The sequence below is a fragment of the Bombus fervidus genome, chromosome 14 (genome assembly GCF_041682495.2).
Source record: "Bombus fervidus isolate BK054 chromosome 14, iyBomFerv1, whole genome shotgun sequence".
NCBI classification, from domain to species: Eukaryota; Metazoa; Arthropoda; class Insecta; order Hymenoptera; family Apidae; genus Bombus; species Bombus fervidus.
Window position 1 is genome coordinate 7842141 of NC_091530.1, and position 21613 is coordinate 7863753.

General features: G+C 28.2%; 6 protein-coding genes across 14 annotated transcripts; 2 read left to right on the top strand and 4 right to left on the bottom strand.

Moving 5' to 3' along the window:
* Positions 1-165: 165 nt before the first annotated feature.
* Positions 166-2318, bottom strand: LOC139994132 (uncharacterized). Its single transcript, XM_072016502.1, has 4 exons — positions 2081-2318; positions 1812-1938; positions 1581-1728; positions 166-1507 (listed from the first exon to the last, which is right to left on the bottom strand). The coding sequence occupies exons 1-4, from the start codon at positions 2186-2188 to the stop codon at positions 916-918; spliced, it is 975 nt and encodes a 324-aa protein (XP_071872603.1). The 5' UTR covers positions 2189-2318; the 3' UTR covers positions 166-915.
* A 229-nt stretch (positions 2319-2547) lies between these two features.
* Heix (UbiA prenyltransferase domain-containing heix) lies at positions 2548-5307 on the bottom strand. The gene is made up of 2 exons (XM_072016501.1): positions 4876-5307; positions 2548-4636 (listed from the first exon to the last, which is right to left on the bottom strand). Exon 2 carries the CDS (start codon positions 4621-4623, stop codon positions 3625-3627), a length of 999 nt encoding a protein of 332 aa, XP_071872602.1. The 5' UTR covers positions 4624-4636; positions 4876-5307; the 3' UTR covers positions 2548-3624.
* Positions 5308-5647: 340 nt separating this feature from the next.
* Positions 5648-9494, top strand: Mlf (myeloid leukemia factor). Of its 7 annotated transcripts, none has more exons than XM_072016514.1 (7): positions 5650-5978; positions 6421-6625; positions 6710-6992; positions 7070-7205; positions 8123-8197; positions 8866-8925; positions 9190-9283. In XM_072016514.1, the coding sequence occupies exons 1-6, from the start codon at positions 5926-5928 to the stop codon at positions 8882-8884; spliced, it is 771 nt and encodes a 256-aa protein (XP_071872615.1). In that variant the 5' UTR covers positions 5650-5925; the 3' UTR covers positions 8885-8925; positions 9190-9283. The 7 variants fall into 7 exon arrangements, with proteins under 7 accessions (XP_071872612.1, XP_071872613.1, XP_071872615.1 ...); XM_072016513.1 differs by having other exon boundaries at positions 5651-5978; positions 8102-8197; XM_072016511.1 differs by lacking the exon at positions 8866-8925 and having other exon boundaries at positions 5648-5978; positions 9190-9494.
* Positions 9495-10203: 709 nt separating this feature from the next.
* Positions 10204-11879, bottom strand: LOC139994142 (uncharacterized; the record flags this gene model as incomplete). Its single annotated transcript, XM_072016525.1, has 4 exons — positions 10204-10678; positions 10751-11305; positions 11393-11582; positions 11662-11879. Coding segments are annotated over 4 exons (1143 nt in total), but the record flags the coding sequence as incomplete, so codon positions are not given.
* A 3177-nt stretch (positions 11880-15056) lies between these two features.
* Anchor (integral membrane protein GPR155 homolog anchor) lies at positions 15057-20040 on the top strand. Of its 3 annotated transcripts, XM_072016440.1 has the most exons (12): positions 15627-15919; positions 16096-16266; positions 16341-16464; positions 16549-16838; positions 16910-17721; positions 17796-17863; positions 17936-18082; positions 18177-18316; positions 18387-18555; positions 18623-18788; positions 18852-19038; positions 19128-20040. In XM_072016440.1, the coding sequence occupies exons 3-12, from the start codon at positions 16364-16366 to the stop codon at positions 19439-19441; spliced, it is 2394 nt and encodes a 797-aa protein (XP_071872541.1). In that variant the 5' UTR covers positions 15627-15919; positions 16096-16266; positions 16341-16363; the 3' UTR covers positions 19442-20040. The 3 variants fall into 3 exon arrangements, with proteins under 3 accessions (XP_071872542.1, XP_071872541.1, XP_071872543.1); XM_072016441.1 differs by lacking the exons at positions 15627-15919; positions 16096-16266 and adding an exon at positions 15057-15267; XM_072016442.1 differs by lacking the exons at positions 15627-15919; positions 16096-16266 and having other exon boundaries at positions 16340-16475.
* On the bottom strand, positions 17935-21426 carry Elp5 (Elongator complex protein 5). Its single transcript, XM_072016508.1, has 2 exons — positions 21103-21426; positions 17935-20884 (listed from the first exon to the last, which is right to left on the bottom strand). The coding sequence occupies exons 1-2, from the start codon at positions 21221-21223 to the stop codon at positions 20082-20084; spliced, it is 924 nt and encodes a 307-aa protein (XP_071872609.1). The 5' UTR covers positions 21224-21426; the 3' UTR covers positions 17935-20081.
* Between the last annotated feature and the right edge of the window lie 187 nt (positions 21427-21613).

A 21613-nucleotide genomic window follows, 5' to 3' on the forward strand; every position in this document is an offset into this window, starting at 1 on the left:
AAAAATTTTTATTTATAATTATGCTTTCTTCATTAAAAATCTGAATATCTCGTTATTTCAAGACAAAATATGTATTTTTGCTTTACAATTCTGGAAATGAATTGCATTTACTGAAAATAGCTAAAGATTTGTAACATTTTGAAAACTTAAGAAAAGCAATGCTGATTTTCAAAAAATATGTTTATAATTCACTATTTCCACATCAATTAAAACTTTTTTTTACAAATCGCATTTATATAATTATATTTTCATACTTCATTATCAATTACTAATATTACATAAATTTATCATTAAATAATGTTGAAGACAATTTAAAAACAAATTTTATTAATTGTAAATACAAAACATAAAAAGTATCTTGTATTGTTAAAGGCAGTGTTAAATAACATAAAAGTATAATCTATACTAAATTAATTACTACTGATAATTAGAAAATATATTATTCGTTATATTCTCATTTTATGTATTATGATTAATGTTTAACTACATTCTAATTACATTTAAAACTCATAAATTTTATATTATAGAAAAGATGAGAAACTTAAATAATGAACATGAATCAACTGCCACTGCAATTATAATGTTATTTTGCAAGTAATTTAAATATTTTACTTTCTTCTTTTATATACTTTTAAAATATTCTTTTTTATAGAAGAATTAATTATACTTGATAATTAAGAAACCATTTACACTATATTTGTAAATATCTTAAATAATGTAAATTTTTAAAATAAATGAGAAAGTTCATGAAATTAAACAAATATTTAAGTATAAGATATGTAAGTGACAAATTACATATTGTAAATTATATATAAAAATATAGTATTTAGATAATACTGGATTATTTTATTTAAATTAAAAAAAATATGAATATATATATCTTTGTTGACTATTATTTATAAAGCGGAATTACATTTATGAAACATTGTTCATTGGTCTTCCCCTACCTAGTCCAATTTTTTTCAATTTATCAGTGTTCAATGTAATCTTTCCTCTGCCAATTCCCATTGAACTAACTACTGATTCTAAGTCCTCTATACAAGAGTCTTCATTTGCTCTCCTTCCTAGTCCAATTTTTTTCAACTGATCAGTGTTCAATGTAATCTTTCCTCTGCCAATTCCCATTGAACTAACTACTGATTCTAAGTCGTCTATACAAGAGTCTTCATTTGCTCCTCTTCCTAGTCCAATTTTTTTCAACTGATTAGTGTTCAATGTAATCTTTCCTCTGCCAATTCCCATTGAACTAACTACTGATTCTGAGTCCTCTATACAAGAGTCTTCATTTGCTCCCCTTCCTAGTCCAATTTTTTTCAACTGATCAGTGTTCAATGTAATCTTTCCTCTGCCAATTCCCATTGAACTAACTACTGATTCTAGGTCCTCAATACAATAGTCTTCACTCCCTTCTTTTAACATAGCTTCAGAGAAACCACGTGGTGCTCTTATAAATATATCATCTGAGCTTCTTTTTTTCAATTTATATTGAGGAGAATCACAATGAGTCCTTATAAACATATAAAAAGGTAATAAGTAAGTAACAAATCAATATTGGATAAAAACAAAAACTTCATTATTACTTTGAATCAATGTTATTGCCCACAGAATATTCTTCTTCAGTTATGGTAATGGAATTGTTATTAATATCTATGTCCCAATTTTCTTCACATTCTATTGTACTTGAAAGATCTGGAGGTACAAAATTTGTTGCACCATGTTTTCTTATTTCTATGAAACAATATATTTTGATATTTTATTTTAAAAAGTATAAAAAATATTAGAAATAAAATATAAAAGTAAGAAAAAAAGACCTGAATATATTTCTGATTCCAATATATTACGTGTGGGACAGGTAGTGATATGTTCCTCAAATTCTTTTTTAGACAATCGGTGGGATGCATTATATGGACACATGAGTTTATAATGTTCAGGATATTGCTATTTTAAAGATTTAATGTATTTACATAACTATATTATAAGAATTTTTCATATATTTACATAACTATATTTTAAGAATATTTCACGAAGATTTATTGTTTGGAATTATTAAAAGATCAATGTGTTTATAATACACACTTACTTTTTCGCATTTGATAATGTGCTTTGGAAGACGAGATTTTGCGACAGAGTGACTTTTGTCATACGGACATACCACAATCGGATCAAGGAGCGTTTGATATTTGTACATTTTGATTTTTTTTTTTTTTTATAAAAAGTAGCTTCTTAAGTGTAGAACTTTATACTAAATACTGAAATAAATTTTTGTATGTTTTAATGTTATAATGTTTTAACGATCTCTCTCTATGTTTGTTCTATCGATAATCGAAATTATACTTTTCAATATATCGATTAAGATCGATAATCATGTTTATATCACTTTATATTTTGAAGAGAAAAAAACATGAAAAACACGCAACATATTTAAAGTTATAAATTACTTATGTTTTAATAATAAAAATTCCATAACATTTTGTTGTATTTATGCATATATCAAACTTATTAAAACGTACGGGAAATGGTTTTTTTAAACAGGAAACGAAGGAAAAATAATTGATACACAATGATTTATTAAATTATTGCCATAAAAACTTTAGCTTTTTTCTTTAATACTCGTATTTTATATGATATATCTTATTCTCGTTGAGATTGCGTTGTTTACATAAATATATGATAGAAACAAGAGATATTACCATGGATCTACTTTCATAAATAGTTGTGATTAATTTATACATATGATAAAATTAATTCTAATGTATTACAGTAGTTTAATCGTTTATAAGTTGTATCTTATATTTTACATTTAGAAGTACAATATATTGTTTTATTTTTTACAAACAAGTGAAATTAATTTTAATTTTATTACTTTGGTTTTTCGTAGTACGTAGACATTTCGATCTATTTGCATCCTGTACTTTAAAATAGAAAGAGAAGAATAAAGTAATTATAAACACTGTCACGTCGATAATTCACGATAATTGTTGTATTACAAATCTATATATCAGTATGAAACGACGAAATAATATTCTATTGGTACGTTATCAAAATATCGTAAGAATTTATTGTCTTATCTCGTAATTTTATCAATTTATAAAATGTAAAAACTTCAATGTACGTGTAGATTTCTATTCTCGAGATTCTTATATCCTTGAGATTACAAAAGATATGCATATCGGTTTTTTATAAATAATATTACTTAGTTTCTAAATAAAGAAGATAAATTATTTAAGATAAATTATTATAAACATATTTAAATAATTATATATATTCATAAATTCATTTTTTACACTTATTTTAAGTGCGAAAATATATTAATTACACACAATGGAAAAATTACAAATAGAAATTCAAATTTTTAACTGTGTAATTTCTTTGTACATATTCAAGACCTTTGCGTTGTTAGAAAATTATCTCCAAATCTTTATTGTATTACAAATATTATTAATATGGTATACTAAAAAATGCATTTCATAATGCATCACTTGACCATTTAATTAAGAATTAATAACAATGTAAAGTGGTGAAAGCAACATTTGTAACTTATATAAGATTACACTAACAGCTGCTCATACAATTATTTGCACATTTAAGTTCTTTTCTGGATAATGATACCAAATCATATGTATGTTACAGATAGGGTAGAGGATTCACAAGTAAGCAAGCAATGACATATAAAATGCCCAGAAACATATTTAACTTAGCTGTTTGCTTAGGTACACTCTGAATCATATGAGGGCTTCTGAATTGTTTTTCTATCTTGAAGGCAGTTGGTAAAGTAGTTACTGGTAATAAAAACCATATAGAATACCTTAATGCAAGCACTACTAGAGTTACATATGGTGTGAATAATAAAAAAGCGTACAAAACATGAGATACAGTATGACCTATTAAAATAGCTAATGTCACTATGCCTGCCTTTTTATCACTTTCTAAGTCTCGGGTATTGTTACTATGTAGAATAGCCTCTGTATTTAATGCAAGAGGTATAGCATAGTATATTGTACCTAATTCGATATAACCAGTTTGAGCCATGAATGCAAACAAAACTGAAATTGGTCCAAATATAACTAAGATAAGGACATCACCTAATGCAATGTATTTAAATCCTATTCCTCCTGTATAAAGAAATGAAGAGGATAAACCTCCAAAGTACACAAGTGCAAGATGTTCCATTCTTGCAGGAGATATAGTTGTTAATAAAACAAAACCCAAACATCCTGCTGTATATAATATTGCACCTAATGAAACTAGTTCATCCTTTGATAAAAGTTGATCTACCAATATCCTGTCATCACTTTTCCGGCTATCAACTCCTTTTATGTAATCGAAATAAGTGTTTACTACATTACCAGCCCCGTGTACACAAAAAACTGTATATACTGTTAGAATCAAAGATATCCAACTAAAACTTGCTGTACTTGTTAATCGGTATGCTAATGCAGATCCAAGAAGTGTTGGCATTAATGAAGCACTTAATGACCATGGTCGAACAGCTAAGAAATATGAAGACAACTTCATAAGTGGAGAATTCAATGTTGAAGATGTTATGGGTGAACAATTTGCATTCTTTGACATTGATTTTCCTCCAACTTCTTCAGTAGAGATCCAAATTCCATTGGACATCATATTTTATATTATGCTGCAAATAAAATATGCAAACGAAAATGCTATTTATAATAGTAAAAAATATAATATAATATTTATGTTTTTTCCTTAATAATAAAACAGTCTTATGTAATACAAAAACGAACTTTTATATATAATATATATATATATATTTTTTATATATATATATATATATAGATTCTTTAATTGAGAAAAATTTGTTATCAATTTCTATAATAAAAGATTTATAAAATATATATATAATTTACTTACATATTATTCATTCAAGGAAGGAAAATTAGGTTAGAATAATCTCCATAATGCTTTAAAAATTGTTACATTTTTTAAGCTTTTTTTAAGTTTTTAATTATTTTTCTGTCATGAAAAATGCCTAATTACGCGAAAGAAATAATTTTCACACAGATGTTGACATTTAAAATTCGCGTTTGAGGAAAAATTTCATTCCTCTACTTGTATACTGTTAAATGTAACGATGACGTGTTTTCATCAATTTACATGTGGCGCTCTCTGAAATATTCCTTTCACCTTAAAGTCAACAATATAGTTGAAGAATTTCTTTTTAACAAAAAACATTTGAATACATTCAGCTCATACTTTATTCTTTAAATATTATAACAACTATGGAATTTATAAATTATACGCGTCTAATTACTTTCTTCTAGACTTGTTAACTTTTATAAGCAAACAGTTCCCTACTCCTGTTATATATTAAATCTTATATATGTGTAGTGAAAATCGTCCTGAAATCGTTATATATTATATAAACTCATAGAATAAGAACAATCAATTTTCTTTAATACATTTTAATCAAAGAATAATTTTTCAATTTTTTATCATTATACAAGAAAACACTTGAGGTAGTAAATTTACAATCAATTTAAAAAAATAATTCAGAAGTTCGAAATTAAATTCACTTCGAAATTTTAGAAATGAGATATCCAATAGCAGTACAGTACAGTGTATTGGCTAAAATTAGCTAAACAATACGGTTCATGTGAACGAGTCATAACACCGAAACTATGTAAGTTTGGGTGTATAAATGTACAGTTAGATCCATTTGCTGTATATTATACTGTATACTGTTCGTTATACGGTTAATTTTCGGCCGTGCAGTGGTGTCAGATAGGACTAGACATTTCGCTCCACATTTTTGTTTCCAGAAGTTTCTACAAAATCTTTTTGGCAAAATTTCTCACGAAAATTTTCTTCGTTTCATCCATTTCAAGTGTTCGTGTTATTCTATTTTCAATTATTGATCGTAATTTTTTTTCACAAATAGTATCCATTTAACTGTTTTTCAAAATGGCCTTTTTCGGATCATTGATGGGTAATTTCGACGATGATCCTGTTTTTGGGTGAGTTAAAATAACTTTTATTAGTCTAGTTTTGTGTAGAAATAAAAAATATTCGCATTGAATATTTTTTTCTATCTATTTTATTATAATTACTATTAAAAGAACATTTTGTTAATTTCGTTGTACAAATTTGCGGAAAAGTATTGTTGGATCGAATCCAACAATAAAATTCTATTTATTTCTAGAAAAAAATTGTTACTAACTATGTATGTTAGCAACAAAATTCACTTTTCTTAATCTAATTAAGATATAACTAAGCAGAAGCATTTATTTTAATCTTCAGATGGAGATTTCATTTTTTCTGTTATTTAATATATTACATAATTATTGTTTTTTATGTAATTAGCAGCATGGTTTATATTAATTAATTTTATATGCTTAGAGACAGTTGTAAACAAATAAAGTACATTATACAGTTTTTGTTGCTGTATGTTTTCTATAGAACTCATATGCAATCTGTGAGGAACATGAATGAGATAATGGCTTCTTTGCTTCATGATCCATTTGGTATGCTGAGTAATCCTAGCTGCAATGCTATTACAAATGGCACCCATAGGAGCGTTGGTCGTCAGAATGATCTTCAGATACTACCATTTGGATTTCCACCAATGCCATCATTTAATATGGGCAATATGTTTTCAGACTTTGTATGTTAATTTCTTTTACTTTTTTTCTCATTTATAGACTAAAAATTTTATGCAAGAGAAAGTAATATAAAAAATATGTTTTAGGATAATATGGCGCAGAGTGGAAATTGTCATTCATTCACTTCGAAATCTGTAATGACATTTGCTGGTAATGGTCAACCGCAGGTGTATCAAGCAACTATGTCCACAAGAACTGCTCCTGGTGGCGTGAAAGAAACAAAAACAACAGTCTGTGATTCTCGTACTGGAACAAAAAAGATGGCTATTGAACATCATATTGGAGATAGAGCACATATCTTAGAGAGAGAACATAATCTACACAGTGGCGAACAGGAAGAACGTCAAGAATTTATTAATCTTGATGAAGGTTTTTACACAAATTTTGTATTTATGTTTTTATTTTTTTCATGCATAAAGTAAAAATATATAAATTTTGTTTTACAGAAGAAGCAGAGAGTTTTAATAATGAATGGGAGTCACGTGTCCGTCGTTACCATGGTGGCAATTCTCATTATAGTAGCCATGGTCATCAAAATCGATCTGATCGTAGGCAGTTGGCTTTACCTGATGCATCAGGAAGGTTAGTTAATTAAATTTGTTTTAGCATGTATGTGATGTATCTTGTAAACCATATTTCCTTTATATGCAATGATTTGCACAAAGAAATGAAAAAGAAAAGAGTACAAATATCTACTTGAATTCTTTTTAACATTTTTTTACGATTAATTTTTGATACACCTTTTTTTTATAAAATATTAGTATTTTTATAAAATAATGTAGTATCAAGATGTAAATATAATTGTATGCATGTTCAATATGAGTATAGAAATGAGCATATGTGTGCATGCATAGCAATATTATATGTATAATATTATTATTGACAAACTCAAATTTATGCAGTGTGCATAAGAAATCCAAAAGACGAACCAGTAAAAAAAAGTGAAGAAAGAAACAGGATTACATCATACTATGTCACTTCTGTCTCACTTGGTGCATTCCCTGCCAAAATTCTGTATTGAACATACAAATAAAAACATTTAAGCTTTAATTTTTATCTCTTCTATCTAGTTTCAATTTAGCATGAGCAGGAAGATATGTGTAGTATATTACATTGTAGACTTTTTGTGATATTTATATTTTTAGTTCTTTATATTATTTGTTTTTATATTATTATACTACTGTTACATGGATATACAATGGATAACACTATGTATTGATTTATACATATCATTATAGCGATAAATTAGCTGCAATATATTTTATAGTTTTGATTGTCATTAAAAGTATGTTATAGTAATGTAAGATCATTGAGTTTAATAAAAGATAATGTATTAATAAAATATATAAAATGTTGCACTTGATTTTTTTTTGTCAAATGAAAACTAAAATGTTATTAAATTTTAAACATTTTCTTATTTTATTACTTCATCTTATTTGTTTGTGCATTATTGATTTGCTTATTATATGCTTTCATAGTCAATATTCTAATTCTTCAAGATGGGCACCTTCTCCTAGATGTAGTCTAAGATCGCCATCTTCATTTAGAACATACAACCCCATTTCCAAGTTAAGGTAAGTTCAGTTTCTTTTTTAGAGTTTATGTTTATTATACATATGTATATTAAAGAGAAACATTTTATTCTTCATTTGAAAAATGTATGCTTTCAACATATGGATGTAGTATTATGTATATACTATCTGTGGACAGGTGTATCAAAGGTCTATAATTCCATATATATTCAAATATGTATTTACACAAGTATTTAAGTAATGTATGTATTAATATTATTATGGTACATAAACAATTGGTTTTATGTTCATGCCTTAAAGCTAGTTTCCGTTTATTTAGAATAAATGTCCATGTATTTGTATAACAAAGTCAATAATAAAATATGTTGAAAAAAATGAAAGTTTTTATCGATAAAATAATTATTGTGTAGTTTATAGCATGTGGTAGTTACAAGCAATAGTAAAGATGTACCATATATCATATATGTTCCTAATTTATCATATATATTGCATGATTACTGTATAAATAATATGTATCTTTTCAACTTTAATTGTATTTCAAGGCAGAGGTATAAACCTTCACTTTAAAAGTATCTTTTATTTTTATATCAGGTTATGAAATATTATAAATTATCCATTATTACATTTGTTCATAGTCCATTACTTATTTTGTTATCTGTAATACAACAAACAACATTGGTATAAAATATACCATATATTGTGTATTGCAGGTACAGCCGCAAATATTAATAAAGTAAAAGCATAGTACACAGTGGTGACACTTATGCAACGTAAGTACGTTGCGTTTCACTTAACATTTATGTTCTGATATTTCAATTAAAAATTTTATTGTAATTGTTTGGATATGTTTCTCCAATGCCATGCTACTTAATTCTTGGGGAAGTAAAAATTTATCAATCATTCCCTTTTTTATAAAAATACTTAAAAAGGATATTTACACATGGACTAATTACATAGATATATTCTCACATTCTCATGTTTAATTTTAATCATACCTAAAGACATACTATGGTTTAACATTCTCATATTTACAGTTCGAGTTCTTCCACAAGTATTCAAGATGCTAATTTTACGTCAGCAACAACTACGAATGTAGTAGGAAACCGAAAACGCAAACATATACCGGATAATGAAGTTTGGAAAAAGTGTCATGTTGTATCGGATAGTAATATGTAGATCAATCATTCAAACTATTACTGATGGTACTGCAGAACTTCGGTAAAATTCGTATTATTTAATAATATCATATTAGGTCTAAAAGTGTTTTACAAATAATTCCTTATATCATGTTCTTATACATTTAAGTGAATCGTAATTTCTTAAAGATTTTTCTGCAAAAGCTATTTTTTAGGTCATATAATAAGTACTTTACCGAAGTTATGCTGCAGTTATTTTCCATTTTACATATAGACTTACTGATTCTTAGAATCTTTATGAATGAATAACATATGTGTAGAAATTCTATGAAATAATATATATCAATGTATGAAAAGTATGAGAGTAAGAATGCTAGAAAATATGTAGGTTTATTTTGAATAATATAAAAAAAGTATTAATCATTTCTCATAAAATTTGGTTTATGAACAGAAATATGTTTTGTTTGTAATTGGAATGTTACTAAGATGTTATTTTTTAGGTTTTAATGTATTTGATCTTTGTGAAATCTTTTGTCTAAAAAAAAACGATGTTAAAATAAACATTAAGTTTTAGTCATATTTTTGATATTAAGAATATTCAAATTTAAAAATATGTTAGTACATTCTCAATTTCAAGTAAAAATGAACATTTTGGGGTAGTATATTTATCAATAAATGTACAATTGAATGTAATGATTCTTGTCACTGTTTATTCAAATAAAAATTATAGATTTAGTATAACTTAAGATTGAATATAAGCCATCCCTAATACCACCATTTTTTATGATTTTTGCTTTTTAAAACATAAGCAGGAAACTAATTTTACTCAGTATTGTTTCAATGAAAGCATTCAAGTTTCTGAAACTTTAAAACGACCTACGATTAAATATTTATATAAGCAATAATAAAGAATGGTGTAAATATATGCTATTATTGAATTTTGAAAACAATCTCCAAAAATTATTAATACATACATTAATATTTTCATCGAACTGTTAACAACAATGCGTAAAATACATAAGTTTTATTAAAGTTCATTAAAAAATATTATACCCTATTTTATAATCAGAATAAAATTAATATCTGTAGTACATAATAAAGCTATTAAGATAACCATCAACAGACTAAAAAGAACATAAGAGGAAAGCCGGCAAAAAAAATGAAACATTATATATTGTCTGCACCACACAGGGCAGATTGACTTCTGTTAATTGTCCTCTGCTAAAGTGTTGATTCTTGAATTAATAGCCAGGAGTTGAGCCACGAAGGCTGAGTCACTCATAACTGTAGCAAGAGTACATAATAGATCCTCTAGGGTAACTTGCGAGAGACCTAATTGCCGAGCACATTCAGCAATGACTTCTTTTTCTTCGGCACCAGGATTTATCTGAATAGGGTAATTTAAAATTAATTATTTACAATCCTTTAACATTAATCTGTATATGAATGTAAAACGTACCTTCGGTGAACTGCAGAATTTGTTAAATGCCATTTTAATTCGTTTTTTGCCATTACTAGTTTGATAAAAAATTGAAAAGGTTTGTGCATTGTTTATATCTAGCACAACAGGAAAATATATACCAGCTGTAACATGACCTTTAGTATCTCTTGCAAGAAGGCTCCTGAAGTTATAAACTAAATTTCTGCGTTCAGTAACATCGATGGCAGTTAAATAAGGCCTTGCCACGTATATAAGAGCAACTTGTGTTCTCTCTAGGGTACCAGATCGAGTTTTTCTCTCATGCCATTCAATGTAATCAGGATCGTTAGTGCATAGAAAGTAATTGTACTCTTTTTTACAATCTGGCTCATCAGATTGAATGAACCAGCCCGTATGTGGGTATAACTTATCCTCCATGACAGTAATTACTCGAGCTACATGATATCCAGGATCAAGGAGCATAACTCCTTTTCGTCCACCAATTTCGATTTTCAGACATACTAATACATGTTCCTTCTCTCCGCTATCTGCAGCGGGTGGTCCACCAACATAATTAGCAATGTTATCGATCGTCTGTAAAAAAAAGGAACTCATAGAATCTCGAATTATATATTAAATAAAAATAAAATAATTCAACTGTTTATGAATCATAAATAATACCTCTTCACAAGATACTAAGTAGAGGCCACCTGCTATACCAGGAAAACGTTTATTTAAACATCTTAAACGGTATAGCAATTCAAATCCCAAACCCACACAGGTATGATGTTCACGTGTTATAAGTGGTTGATATTTGTGATAAAATCTCTCCAGTACTGTTTCACCACTTGCAATATAGTCCTTATAAAATCTGTTAATTGTAAAATGAAGTTTTTCAATAATAGTCTATAAGCAAAAACTTATGAAAAAAGTTATGTTATGACGATTACTTAAGGAAATTGCCAATGGTGTCATAGCGATGCTCACACAATAAGTGTTGCGTTTCTAATTCAACGCTGCCTGCTAGTTCCTCATATTGTTCGACCGTTAGTACGGTCAAGGCTGGTGCCTCGTAATGGGCCCATACCGGCAGGGGTAGCGGCACACCTCTGATCCAAGGCCCGCGTGCCTGCCCCTGTGGCTGGCACCATATCTCTGCCGTCTCGAGTCAACTCGGCCATTCACTTCCCCAACGGCCCACTGTTGGCACAAAGCCATGCTCATCCCTGCAGCTGCTTATTGGCTCTACAGGGCTCTCTCCGTGTTTTATACTCTTCTCTCGCTCTGTAAATATAGCTTCTTAAAATTATTCATATAGTAATAGTAAGCATTTGTTTTTTCAATAATCATGTTATTTAAAACTTCATACAATTTGTCATTTCGAACGAAAGATAATTAAAAATTAAAATAATGTATAAAAAGTATGGTATTTGCGTTGCACGTCCATAAGTGTAAAACTACCCTTTTCAATCAAAACAAGTTATGATTTACTTGATGTAATTACTATTTCTATTGATAAATATATTTACCATATGTCCATTGCTATTTAAGCACACGAATTAGTACAATGCCGTATGACAAAATTTGCGAAATAAATGCAGAGAAGCGGATCGGAGTTGTCGTTGGCTTGGTATCCAACATGGCGACAGTATATACGCATGGTGAATCAATACACGACCAAATAGATATGTAGCATGCCACGTGTCTACTACGACTTTCGTCACAGTGTTACCGTTCGCGCTAGTACACTAATTTTCACTTACTAACTTCGAAAAAAGATATTATCAATGGTGACAAAGCACTGAATATTTATTAAAGAAAATATGTGAATATATTCGACTTTTAGTATGTAATATGCTTCAAGTTGATGCAAAACAGATTAATCAGTACAATCAAAATAATTACGTAAGAGCGAAAAAATATACATTTATTCGATACTTTTTTCTTGTAATTTCAAAAAGAAAAATTTCAGGTATATTCTAAAAATAACGATGTGGCAGGCATAAATTCCATTGATGCCAAAACATTGATGTTTACATTTTTTCGCATCCTGTAATTTGTGGCTTATGTGATATATTATTTATACCAAAATAATACCTTGTTTGTAATTTATTACGTCATTAAATACACTGACTTAGGTTATAAACATGTAATGTTGGTAGGTGAAAGGCATTTCCCTCCTGAACTAGGGCACACAAGATGTTTCAAGTATGCATACATGAATTATTTTCTACCAGTTAATCATTTTATTTTATAAAATAAACAGTAATTACATCTATCGATTTAGAACCCTCAATAAGTAAAAAGAAAAGAAAGGGAGGTCAAAATAAACCACAAAACTTACCCATACAATGAGCGCACCAAACAAACAAAAACTTTCCCTCCTCGAAAGCTTGACACAATTCACACGTCCGAAGTCGAAGCAGAACTGAGTGGTGGAATGTGTGCTGAAGATTATATACGTTCAGGTCTTCCCTCTCCCCCTTGCCACTCTTTCAAGTCTTTGATAATTCACCACGTGATCGCTATCCATGTAAAGTTTAGAAGACGTTGATGCGTGTTTTCTTTCTTATTATAAACAAATCAGAAAACTGATTTTCCTTGTCTAGCAATTAAACGATACCATCTTACGTTACTTCCGATTCTCGTGTTACATCCGATCGCATTTTATACATCCGATAAATGTGTTTCCATATTGTTATTGTAATTATTCAAAGTTTGCGCAGATCTTTAAATTATATATTGCATGAATTTAACAAATTTTCAAAATGGTGAATATTAAAGCATAAAACAAAAGAGGATGAGATTAGTCACAGGGAAATTCATCTCTAATATGATTGGCCAGATAATATTATGCTTCTGAAAATTATACGCTTTTCCAGTTATTCAGCTGTCGAAGCCTTACGTCAGCTCCGCTTGACTTGAACATTATGATAAATAATTATTGTATTTTATGGAACGCTAATATAATTAGTAGGATTTCCAAGAAAGGACCAAAAGGACACAAAGTCAGGGATTGGTCTCACCTTTTGTTTGTCGTGTGTGTGTGCGCGCGCGCGCATGTGTGACATATATATATATATAAAACATATTCTTTTAAATGACCTTGAACCGGTATTTCCAAGTACCGAGCTTTCTTTTTGTGTGGAATTCTTATCGCGATGGAACTGATATAATGTAGAAAAGGCAAATGTTGTTTCGGTGAATCAGCTGACGTCACATAAAGGCAGTATATGAATACACACGTATATAGATCTGTATTTGATCTCATACACGCGAATACACGAAATCTGTACACAAACGTAAGCAAATTAATACATAGTCACATTAGATACGCTATCTATTGACCACGTGATTATAATGTGATCCGATGTCTGTTTCGATGAAGCGAAATTACTACGCAGTTATATTATTTATTCGAGAAAATTGGAAATAAACCAACTGCTTTATTGGCACAATCTGTTCGACAGCGACTTTGTTTTTTCATTTCCAATTCCAAGCTTGTAGAAAAGCTGTTGCGTTCATCGTACGCAAAAGTTATACAACTATATCACATTTTTATTAACATAATATATTATAAATATTACAATATTTTTATATTGTACGTTATTATTTTCTCAATCATGATTTGGAAAATGTTCATGTTTGAATAGTTTCGTGTTATTAATGAGTCAAGTACTTCCATGAATTTCCGTGACTAAGCAAAGAAGCTATACATATACATACTTGTGTAAATCTTTATATATATATATATATATATATATATAAGAGAAAATATCAGATTTCTGTTAATCTTTTAATCGGTAGAAAATGAATAAATACATCGATTTGAGAAATATTTATCAAACGTTTCTGTTTCTGTTTATGGTAGAATAGCTTTATTGCGCAATATTGTAAGAATGTATGATTCATGGAGGTCAGTGACGTAAAGATATACATATTTCACTGGCAATTTAAACACTGCATTGCTGTATAAAAGCAAGTTCAACATACTAATACAAATATCAATAAAAAAAGAAATAAATTAATCTTCTAGGATTAACATCAATTAAAATAAATGTTTTTGCTTGTTTTATTTATTTGTTATTTAATTGAGATTTGTAAAATTGCAATTATTTATTGCATTTTTTAAGATAATGTCTATTATGTGCGTTATTTAATTATTTCTTTTTTATTATAAACAAATCAGAAAACTGATTTTTCTTTTATTTAAGTTCGAAATCTATTACAATTATATAGTATATATATGTATATGTATATATAAAAATAGATATGTATATATATTTTTTCCGATAATTTAGCGATAACCTATTAGTCGTAATTCTGTACAGACAGTACTGTACCATTTAATTGATGCAATCAACTAGAAATATTTCGACATAGAACTGACACGAGGTTATTTTCTTATCACATTTATTTTGCGTTTCATTATTGGGGAATTTGTGCAAATTATGTATATTTTCTAGACACTTAGAATTTTCTAGATACGTAATATATAATTACTAGTATTATATGGAATATGAAAATTACATTTTCTACTGATTACACGTAACATGGTATGTATCTATTTTCTAAATTTATATCAGGCGCAGATGATTTTGCTATCAATTAATGAATTTTCGTTCTTGAATATTGATAAAAAATATCAGGACTTTTGTTTTATCAAAATTTATCAAACTTAAATTCATTAATGCGTATACAGTGATAAATAATAAAACTAAATGACGATTACGATTTATATAACGATTATATTTATGATTGTACAATTTTATAATATCTATGTTAATTTTGAATACATTTCAAAGTGATTTTACTTAACAGTATAACGTTATAGATACAAATAAAATTCCCGTATTTTAAAACTATAATTTGAAATTTGAAATCAAACATTTTCGTGCACCGAGTCCGATGTTTTGTTCGAAGCACGTGATATAGGCGAACCAATCACATGATTTAGCGAGAGATATCGATGCTGTATTCAGGTTCATGAGATTAAAAATTGCCTATACACGTAATGCATAAAGAGTATTATAAATGTTTTGTCGATATGAACTTGCATAATATATTTTTATTGTATTAAACAACACTGATATCTTTCATTATATCTCTGAAGAGTTTTCTACTTGTTTTTCATACATACTTTTGAGTTTATATTATAAACGAAGGATATAATAAATATTGAACGTGATTGGATGTTAATATTTTTGCGTGAGCGAAAATTTATATATTTTTCAGATTGTATTGTTATATTGTAAACTACGATGTACTGTCCTTTTCAGTACTCTAAAACAATAAATCTTTTATTTCTTTTACTTTGTAATGTTTAGTAACTTGATATTTATGATCATTATTCTAGAAGTACATTTAAAATCTTTTTATTTCAGTCAGTGAAAGAAATAATATAGTGTGAATAGAGATGAAGTTGATATGGGGTTAATGCTACATAATATTTTTTTGTGTACATGCCCTTCTTGCGACAATAACAATGTTATATTAGAAAGATGACAATATCTGTATTAAAAACAATTATAATATAAATATATATATGCTAAAAAGTAATTTATCCTTTTTCATTTCTTTTTGTCATTTTTCACATGTACATCTAAATTAAATTATTCTATATTTCCAGGAATTTAAAAAGCAGCATTAGTCATGTCTCTACTGGAAGAGACTCAGATTTCAACAATGAAAGTTGAACCAATAGATAATTTATATCTTGCTCTGATACAGTGTTTTGCTATTATATTATGCGGGTGAATTTTTTTTAACTATTTAATCTTTAAATTTTTATCATATGATTTTTAAGATGTATATAAATAAATTGCTTGTTTTTTTAGATATATTGCAGGAAGATTTGACGTTATCACTAAAATAGAAGGAAATGGGCTAAATACTTTTGTAGGAACGTTTGCTCTACCTTCTTTAATTTTTATGTCACTGGCAAAGCTTGATTTTAGTCTAGTAAACTGGAAATTCCTTCTTGCTGTATTGATAGCTAAAACTTGTATATTTCTTGTTGTTCTTGGTATATCTCTTGTTATTAAAAGACCATCAAATCCAGGTTGTGCTGCACTTTTTGCAATATTTACCACGCAAAGTAATGATTTTGCTATTGGATATCCTATGAGTAAGTAAATTAAAAATCATTCTTAATATAGTTTAAAGTAATCTATATGCTAAAAATAACAATTTTTATAGTTCAAGCACTATATGAACAAACACATCCTGAATATGCTGCTTATTTATACTTAATGGCACCTATATCATTGGCTATTTTAAATCCAATTGGTTTTGTATTATTAGAAATTGGTAAACGTTCTGGTGAAAATCATAAAAGTTATAGAGACATGGTTTGTTCTATTGTAAAAGGAATTGCACTAAATCCAGTACTTGTTATGACTGTTCTTGGTATTCTTGGTAATCTTGTCTTCGGTCATTTAGTACCTGCTATATTAGCAACTGTACTTGATGTATTTGGTAATGCTTTTTCTGCAAGTGCTCTTTTGTTGTTGGGATTAATGATGGTTGGAAAAGTACACAAATTGAAGGGCACAGCTCTTGTGATACCAGGTATATTGATATCAGTAAAATTGCTGGTACTTCCTTTGGTCATAAGAGAATCCATTATTCTCTTAAATGCTGGCGAGAATGCTACAGATACTCAAGATCTAAGTACATATGGATTTCTATATGGAACTATTCCTACAGCACCAGCCTTATTTATTTTCACTCTTCGATATAATATTGAAATTGATTTAATTGCATCAGCAATGGTTGCTTGTACTTTCTTATCTGCTCCACTAATGTTTGTATCAGCAAAATTAATCGATGCTGTTTCTACTGGAGTTAGTCCGAAAAATTATGCATACCAACTGAATACATTTTCTTTTGATGTAAGCATTGCTTCAATAACAGTTTGCACATGGTTAATTATTTGTCTTATTGTATTAAGAAGAAAAAAATATAAATGCGTCACTCATAAATGTACACTTTGCATAGTAATTGCACAGGTTTGTATTAAATTGTATTAACTTAGAATTTATGCCAGTTATAGTTAAAATTTATACAAAAATTATTATTTTAGCTAGTTACAGCTATAGGTGTTATAATATGGACCAAACTCGAACCTAATAATACTGGTTCAATTTTGTGGTAATTTCTTCCATTATTTGCTTTGATTTTTTAATTTAATTCTTGTATTATTTTGACCATGATTTATTATAGGTATATCCAGTTTACTTTAATTACTGTGGGAGTATATGCGAGTCGTATGTGGACTGTAGCAATAGCTGCAACCTTATTATACTTAAGTTCCCGTTCTCTGGATTTTGTTTGCAATATTCAGAGATGGTTTTACCCTATTGGATGGGGGTATGATGAATACTTTCTTTTTTTATAATTAATATCGAAAAGAAAGAAAATGACTAATAATATATTCATATATCATATCAATAATATATTTCAGAATTCCACTTTTAATAGCAATTATAATGTGTAGCACTATGTCTCCAAGGGAGTCTGAACTTGAGTTCAGAAATCCAAATTTTCAACTTGGTACAGTTCAAGCTGCAATTTCTACTTCTATATTAACATTCTGTTTTATTGGTAGGTATGTAATATACGATCTTTATTATTTAAAACAATAATATTCTTTATTATCGCATCTTTTTTACAGTAACAATGGGCTGTTTAGTCTTGCAGCAGAGCTACCAGCGTCGTAACATTTCAGCATCTTATTCTAATTTAACGAATAATACAGAAAATTCTAATAATGACACTAATAATGACGAAAGACGCGTAGTAGATGTTGAAGATCTGATTTCTTCAAATTCTCATCCTCCAATGTAAGTAAATTGTATAAAAAATAAAGCTAGTAAAATTTTGTTTTAATTAATATTTTGATATTGTTAGCATTGGCTGTGAATATACACATGGTTGTCCAAATGGTACATGTAGAAGCAACAATAACGAAATTGATGATTGCGAATTATATACAGACATTGAGAATGAAAGAAATGATCCTCAGTTTTTACGACATCTTGTATTTGTTATTTTACTTCTATGTTCCATGTTCATTGTAAGTATATGACAGAATACTTGAAAATCATTACAAGATTATAATTTACTATAATTATTTTAGGGCCTATCCATATCAATTGGAACATTATTAATGGAACAATTGACTGGAATTTACGCAGAATTAGCATTTTTGGATGTTGCCTTAAATTTTGGCCAGTCATTAATCGTATTTGCTATTTTTGGATTAGATACTGGTCTTGGTAAATTAGGATGTTGGCTGCAGAAAATGTGTCGTAAATGGCGCACTGGTATTGCTATATTCTTATATTCATTTTATTATATTTTTATATTTAAATAGTTTCATAATTCAAATGTACATTATATTTTGCATTTATAGAGAAAGAACTGCAGCTTCCCCCTGAAGATACATTAAGCCCCGAAGTGAGAGCTATTAGGGATCAGTTTAATCGTTGCCATTTGGCTGAATGTCGTGCTCGTATAGCTATATGTCGTAGACGCTTATTAAAGATGTACAAAGGTGTTTTTACTGGAACTGATTTAGTTAATTGGTTGCTTGAAGCAAATGTTGCACAAACTAGAGAAGAAGCTGTTCAATACGGTCGTAGCTTATTAGAAAGTAGGGTTTTACAGCATATCGATGGCACTTATCATTTTTCTGATCAAAACTTACTTTACACTTTTAATGGTTAATTGTAATATCTGGATCAAGTCTCATAAAAAGACTATTTTTGCACTTCTTATTAAATATATTATTGAATATTAATTTTTTAAAAGTTGGAATATCTTTGTAAATTGTATTTATTTAATGTATTATTTAAAATATTTCGATATTTATTTGAACTGATATGTAAAACTTTTATTTTATCAAATTATAAAATTATTGTCTGGAATTTATTGTACAGAACTTTATTTGTATCTGGCTATTCTTTCTTTGTTATCTAGTTACGAATATCATATATATGTTTCATTGTCTAATCAAAATGCTGCAGAACAAAGTAATACAATAACAATATGGGAATTAATTGAATTAAATGCCAAAGATGAATAGTAATATTTAATATCCTATTTTTAAATATTAGTATTGTATGCAGTATTGACTTTTTAATGTGAAACAATACTTTAGAATATCTGTATTTTTTTACAGAATTGTTACGAGGTTTATTGTTAATAATTTTAAAAAACGCTACGTTAATAAACAACTTTATTATATCAACAAAATATTATATATTATGCAATATGAACTGTAACAAAATGTAAAATGAATATAAAATAAATATCTTTGCTTGGAACATTACCATTATCTTTTCTAATGTAATATTTTATACACGAGTTAGAAACATAAATCATCATCTGGATCTTCCTCATCAAAATCATCTATATCCTCTGGATGATAGTGAATTCTAGATGTATTTGTTGTATTTGTATTAGCCGTGTATGGTAACACCACTTCTTTTCTCTGTTTCATTTCATTCTCATTTATTTCTATTCTGAATGAAGACTCAATTTTTAACTTAGGGTTTTCATATATTGGATGTGACTTTTTACTTTGTTCAAGCTTTTTTGACTCAATTTCATAAGATGTACTATTTTGGCTTACTATTTCCTGTTGTTTTAAAATTCCCCCACCCACTTTGCGATGCATAAATTCTATTATATAATTAGTATTGTTATTTGCTGTCATACCAGAAAATTTTTCTATCTTTACATATGTACTTCCCAATGTTTCAATGTAAGATACTTTATCTTGTATAAAATCTCGTCTATAAATACAAATCACTTGTGGCACATCTTTGCTTAACTTCTGTAAAAACCATATAGCCCTTGATAGGCCGACAAATAGGATTAATGATGTCAAGCAATCAATGACTACTGTAGATTTTGTGTCTATAGTTTTTAAGATATGTTTTAGATTATAAAAATCCTTATCACTTATAGCACTTATATCAAATCCATTATTAATATTAACTGTATAATAATCAAAGATATTTACATTATTTGATGCAAAATATTCACACTGGTATGAAGATTTTGGATTGGAGAATAACAACAGATTGAAAATACAATTAGAATCTTTTTCTTTCAATACTTGTATCCATCCTGCGACCAATTTTCTAGCATACATCGCATTCACTCCTGAAATATATACATATATATATATACATGTACAATATCTGTTTAACTACAGTTATATAAACTCCATGTAAACAAATCAAATAGAACAGTTCATACAATAGGAGTTTACATACATTATGTATATTAATCTAATACTAATTATAATTTCATTCAATAAATAGAATTCTACTGCACATCTAAAATAAACTATAGTTTTATAAAGTATTTTGCTCACGCACCTTCATCAAGGACGATTAATTTTGTGCCCTCTAATAAAGGTAATGTTTTTATAGATGTCATTGTGTTAATTACACCTATTAGGTTATAAATAGAATCATTTAGCAAATAAACAATAATCATGCAGTAGACATGCGTGTGTCACATTATAAAGTACGACAAATAATTCCAATCCAAAATACTATTCAAAGTCTAATTTTACGACTGAAAGTCACTGTTTATCTAGTTCAAGTCATTCGTCATATTTAAACAAATCTCAAATCACGCTTTTATAACCTCAAAGCAATTCAATGTTTTGTTTCCTATTTCCTATTCATATCGCGTAGGAATTATATGCGCAGGAACTATGTGTTGACATAGAAGAATACGTGTACCTTGAAATTTGAACACGTAATTCGGTAAATATTATCTGGAAATTATCTTGAACGAGATCAGAAAATTGGTTGTCGAGGCGACGATTGACAGATGTCGCTGTTACTGGCACAGAAAAGGGTGCGGTACACGCTAATCGCC

What these genes read in the sequence shown, in the direction of transcription:
- LOC139994132 (XM_072016502.1), bottom strand. Translation starts at nt 2,188, where the DNA reads ATGTACAAATATCAAACGCTCCTTGATCCGATTGTGGTATGTCCGTAT. An exon ending in ACATTATCAAATGCGAAAAA is followed by an intron (nt 1,939 to 2,080) that starts GTAAGTGTGTAT and finishes TCTTTAAAATAG; the next exon opens with CAATATCCTGAACATTATAA. An exon ending in GGCAATAACATTGATTCAAA is followed by an intron (nt 1,508 to 1,580) that starts GTAATAATGAAG and finishes TATGTTTATAAG; the next exon opens with GACTCATTGTGATTCTCCTC.
- Heix (XM_072016501.1), bottom strand. Translation starts at nt 4,623, where the DNA reads ATGATGTCCAATGGAATTTGGATCTCTACTGAAGAAGTTGGAGGAAAA.
- Mlf (XM_072016510.1), top strand. Translation starts at nt 5,926, where the DNA reads ATGGCCTTTTTCGGATCATTGATGGGTAATTTCGACGATGATCCTGTT. An exon ending in ATTTATTAATCTTGATGAAG is followed by an intron (nt 6,993 to 7,069) that starts GTTTTTACACAA and finishes TTTGTTTTACAG; the next exon opens with AAGAAGCAGAGAGTTTTAAT. An exon ending in TTACCTGATGCATCAGGAAG is followed by an intron (nt 7,206 to 8,101) that starts GTTAGTTAATTA and finishes ATGCTTTCATAG; the next exon opens with TCAATATTCTAATTCTTCAA.
- Anchor (XM_072016441.1), top strand. Translation starts at nt 16,364, where the DNA reads ATGTCTCTACTGGAAGAGACTCAGATTTCAACAATGAAAGTTGAACCA. An exon ending in TTTGCTATTATATTATGCGG is followed by an intron (nt 16,465 to 16,548) that starts GTGAATTTTTTT and finishes TTGTTTTTTTAG; the next exon opens with ATATATTGCAGGAAGATTTG. An exon ending in TTCTATGTTCCATGTTCATT is followed by an intron (nt 18,789 to 18,851) that starts GTAAGTATATGA and finishes TAATTATTTTAG; the next exon opens with GGCCTATCCATATCAATTGG.
- Elp5 (XM_072016508.1), bottom strand. Translation starts at nt 21,223, where the DNA reads ATGATTATTGTTTATTTGCTAAATGATTCTATTTATAACCTAATAGGT. An exon ending in ATTAATCGTCCTTGATGAAG is followed by an intron (nt 20,885 to 21,102) that starts GTGCGTGAGCAA and finishes TATATATTTCAG; the next exon opens with GAGTGAATGCGATGTATGCT.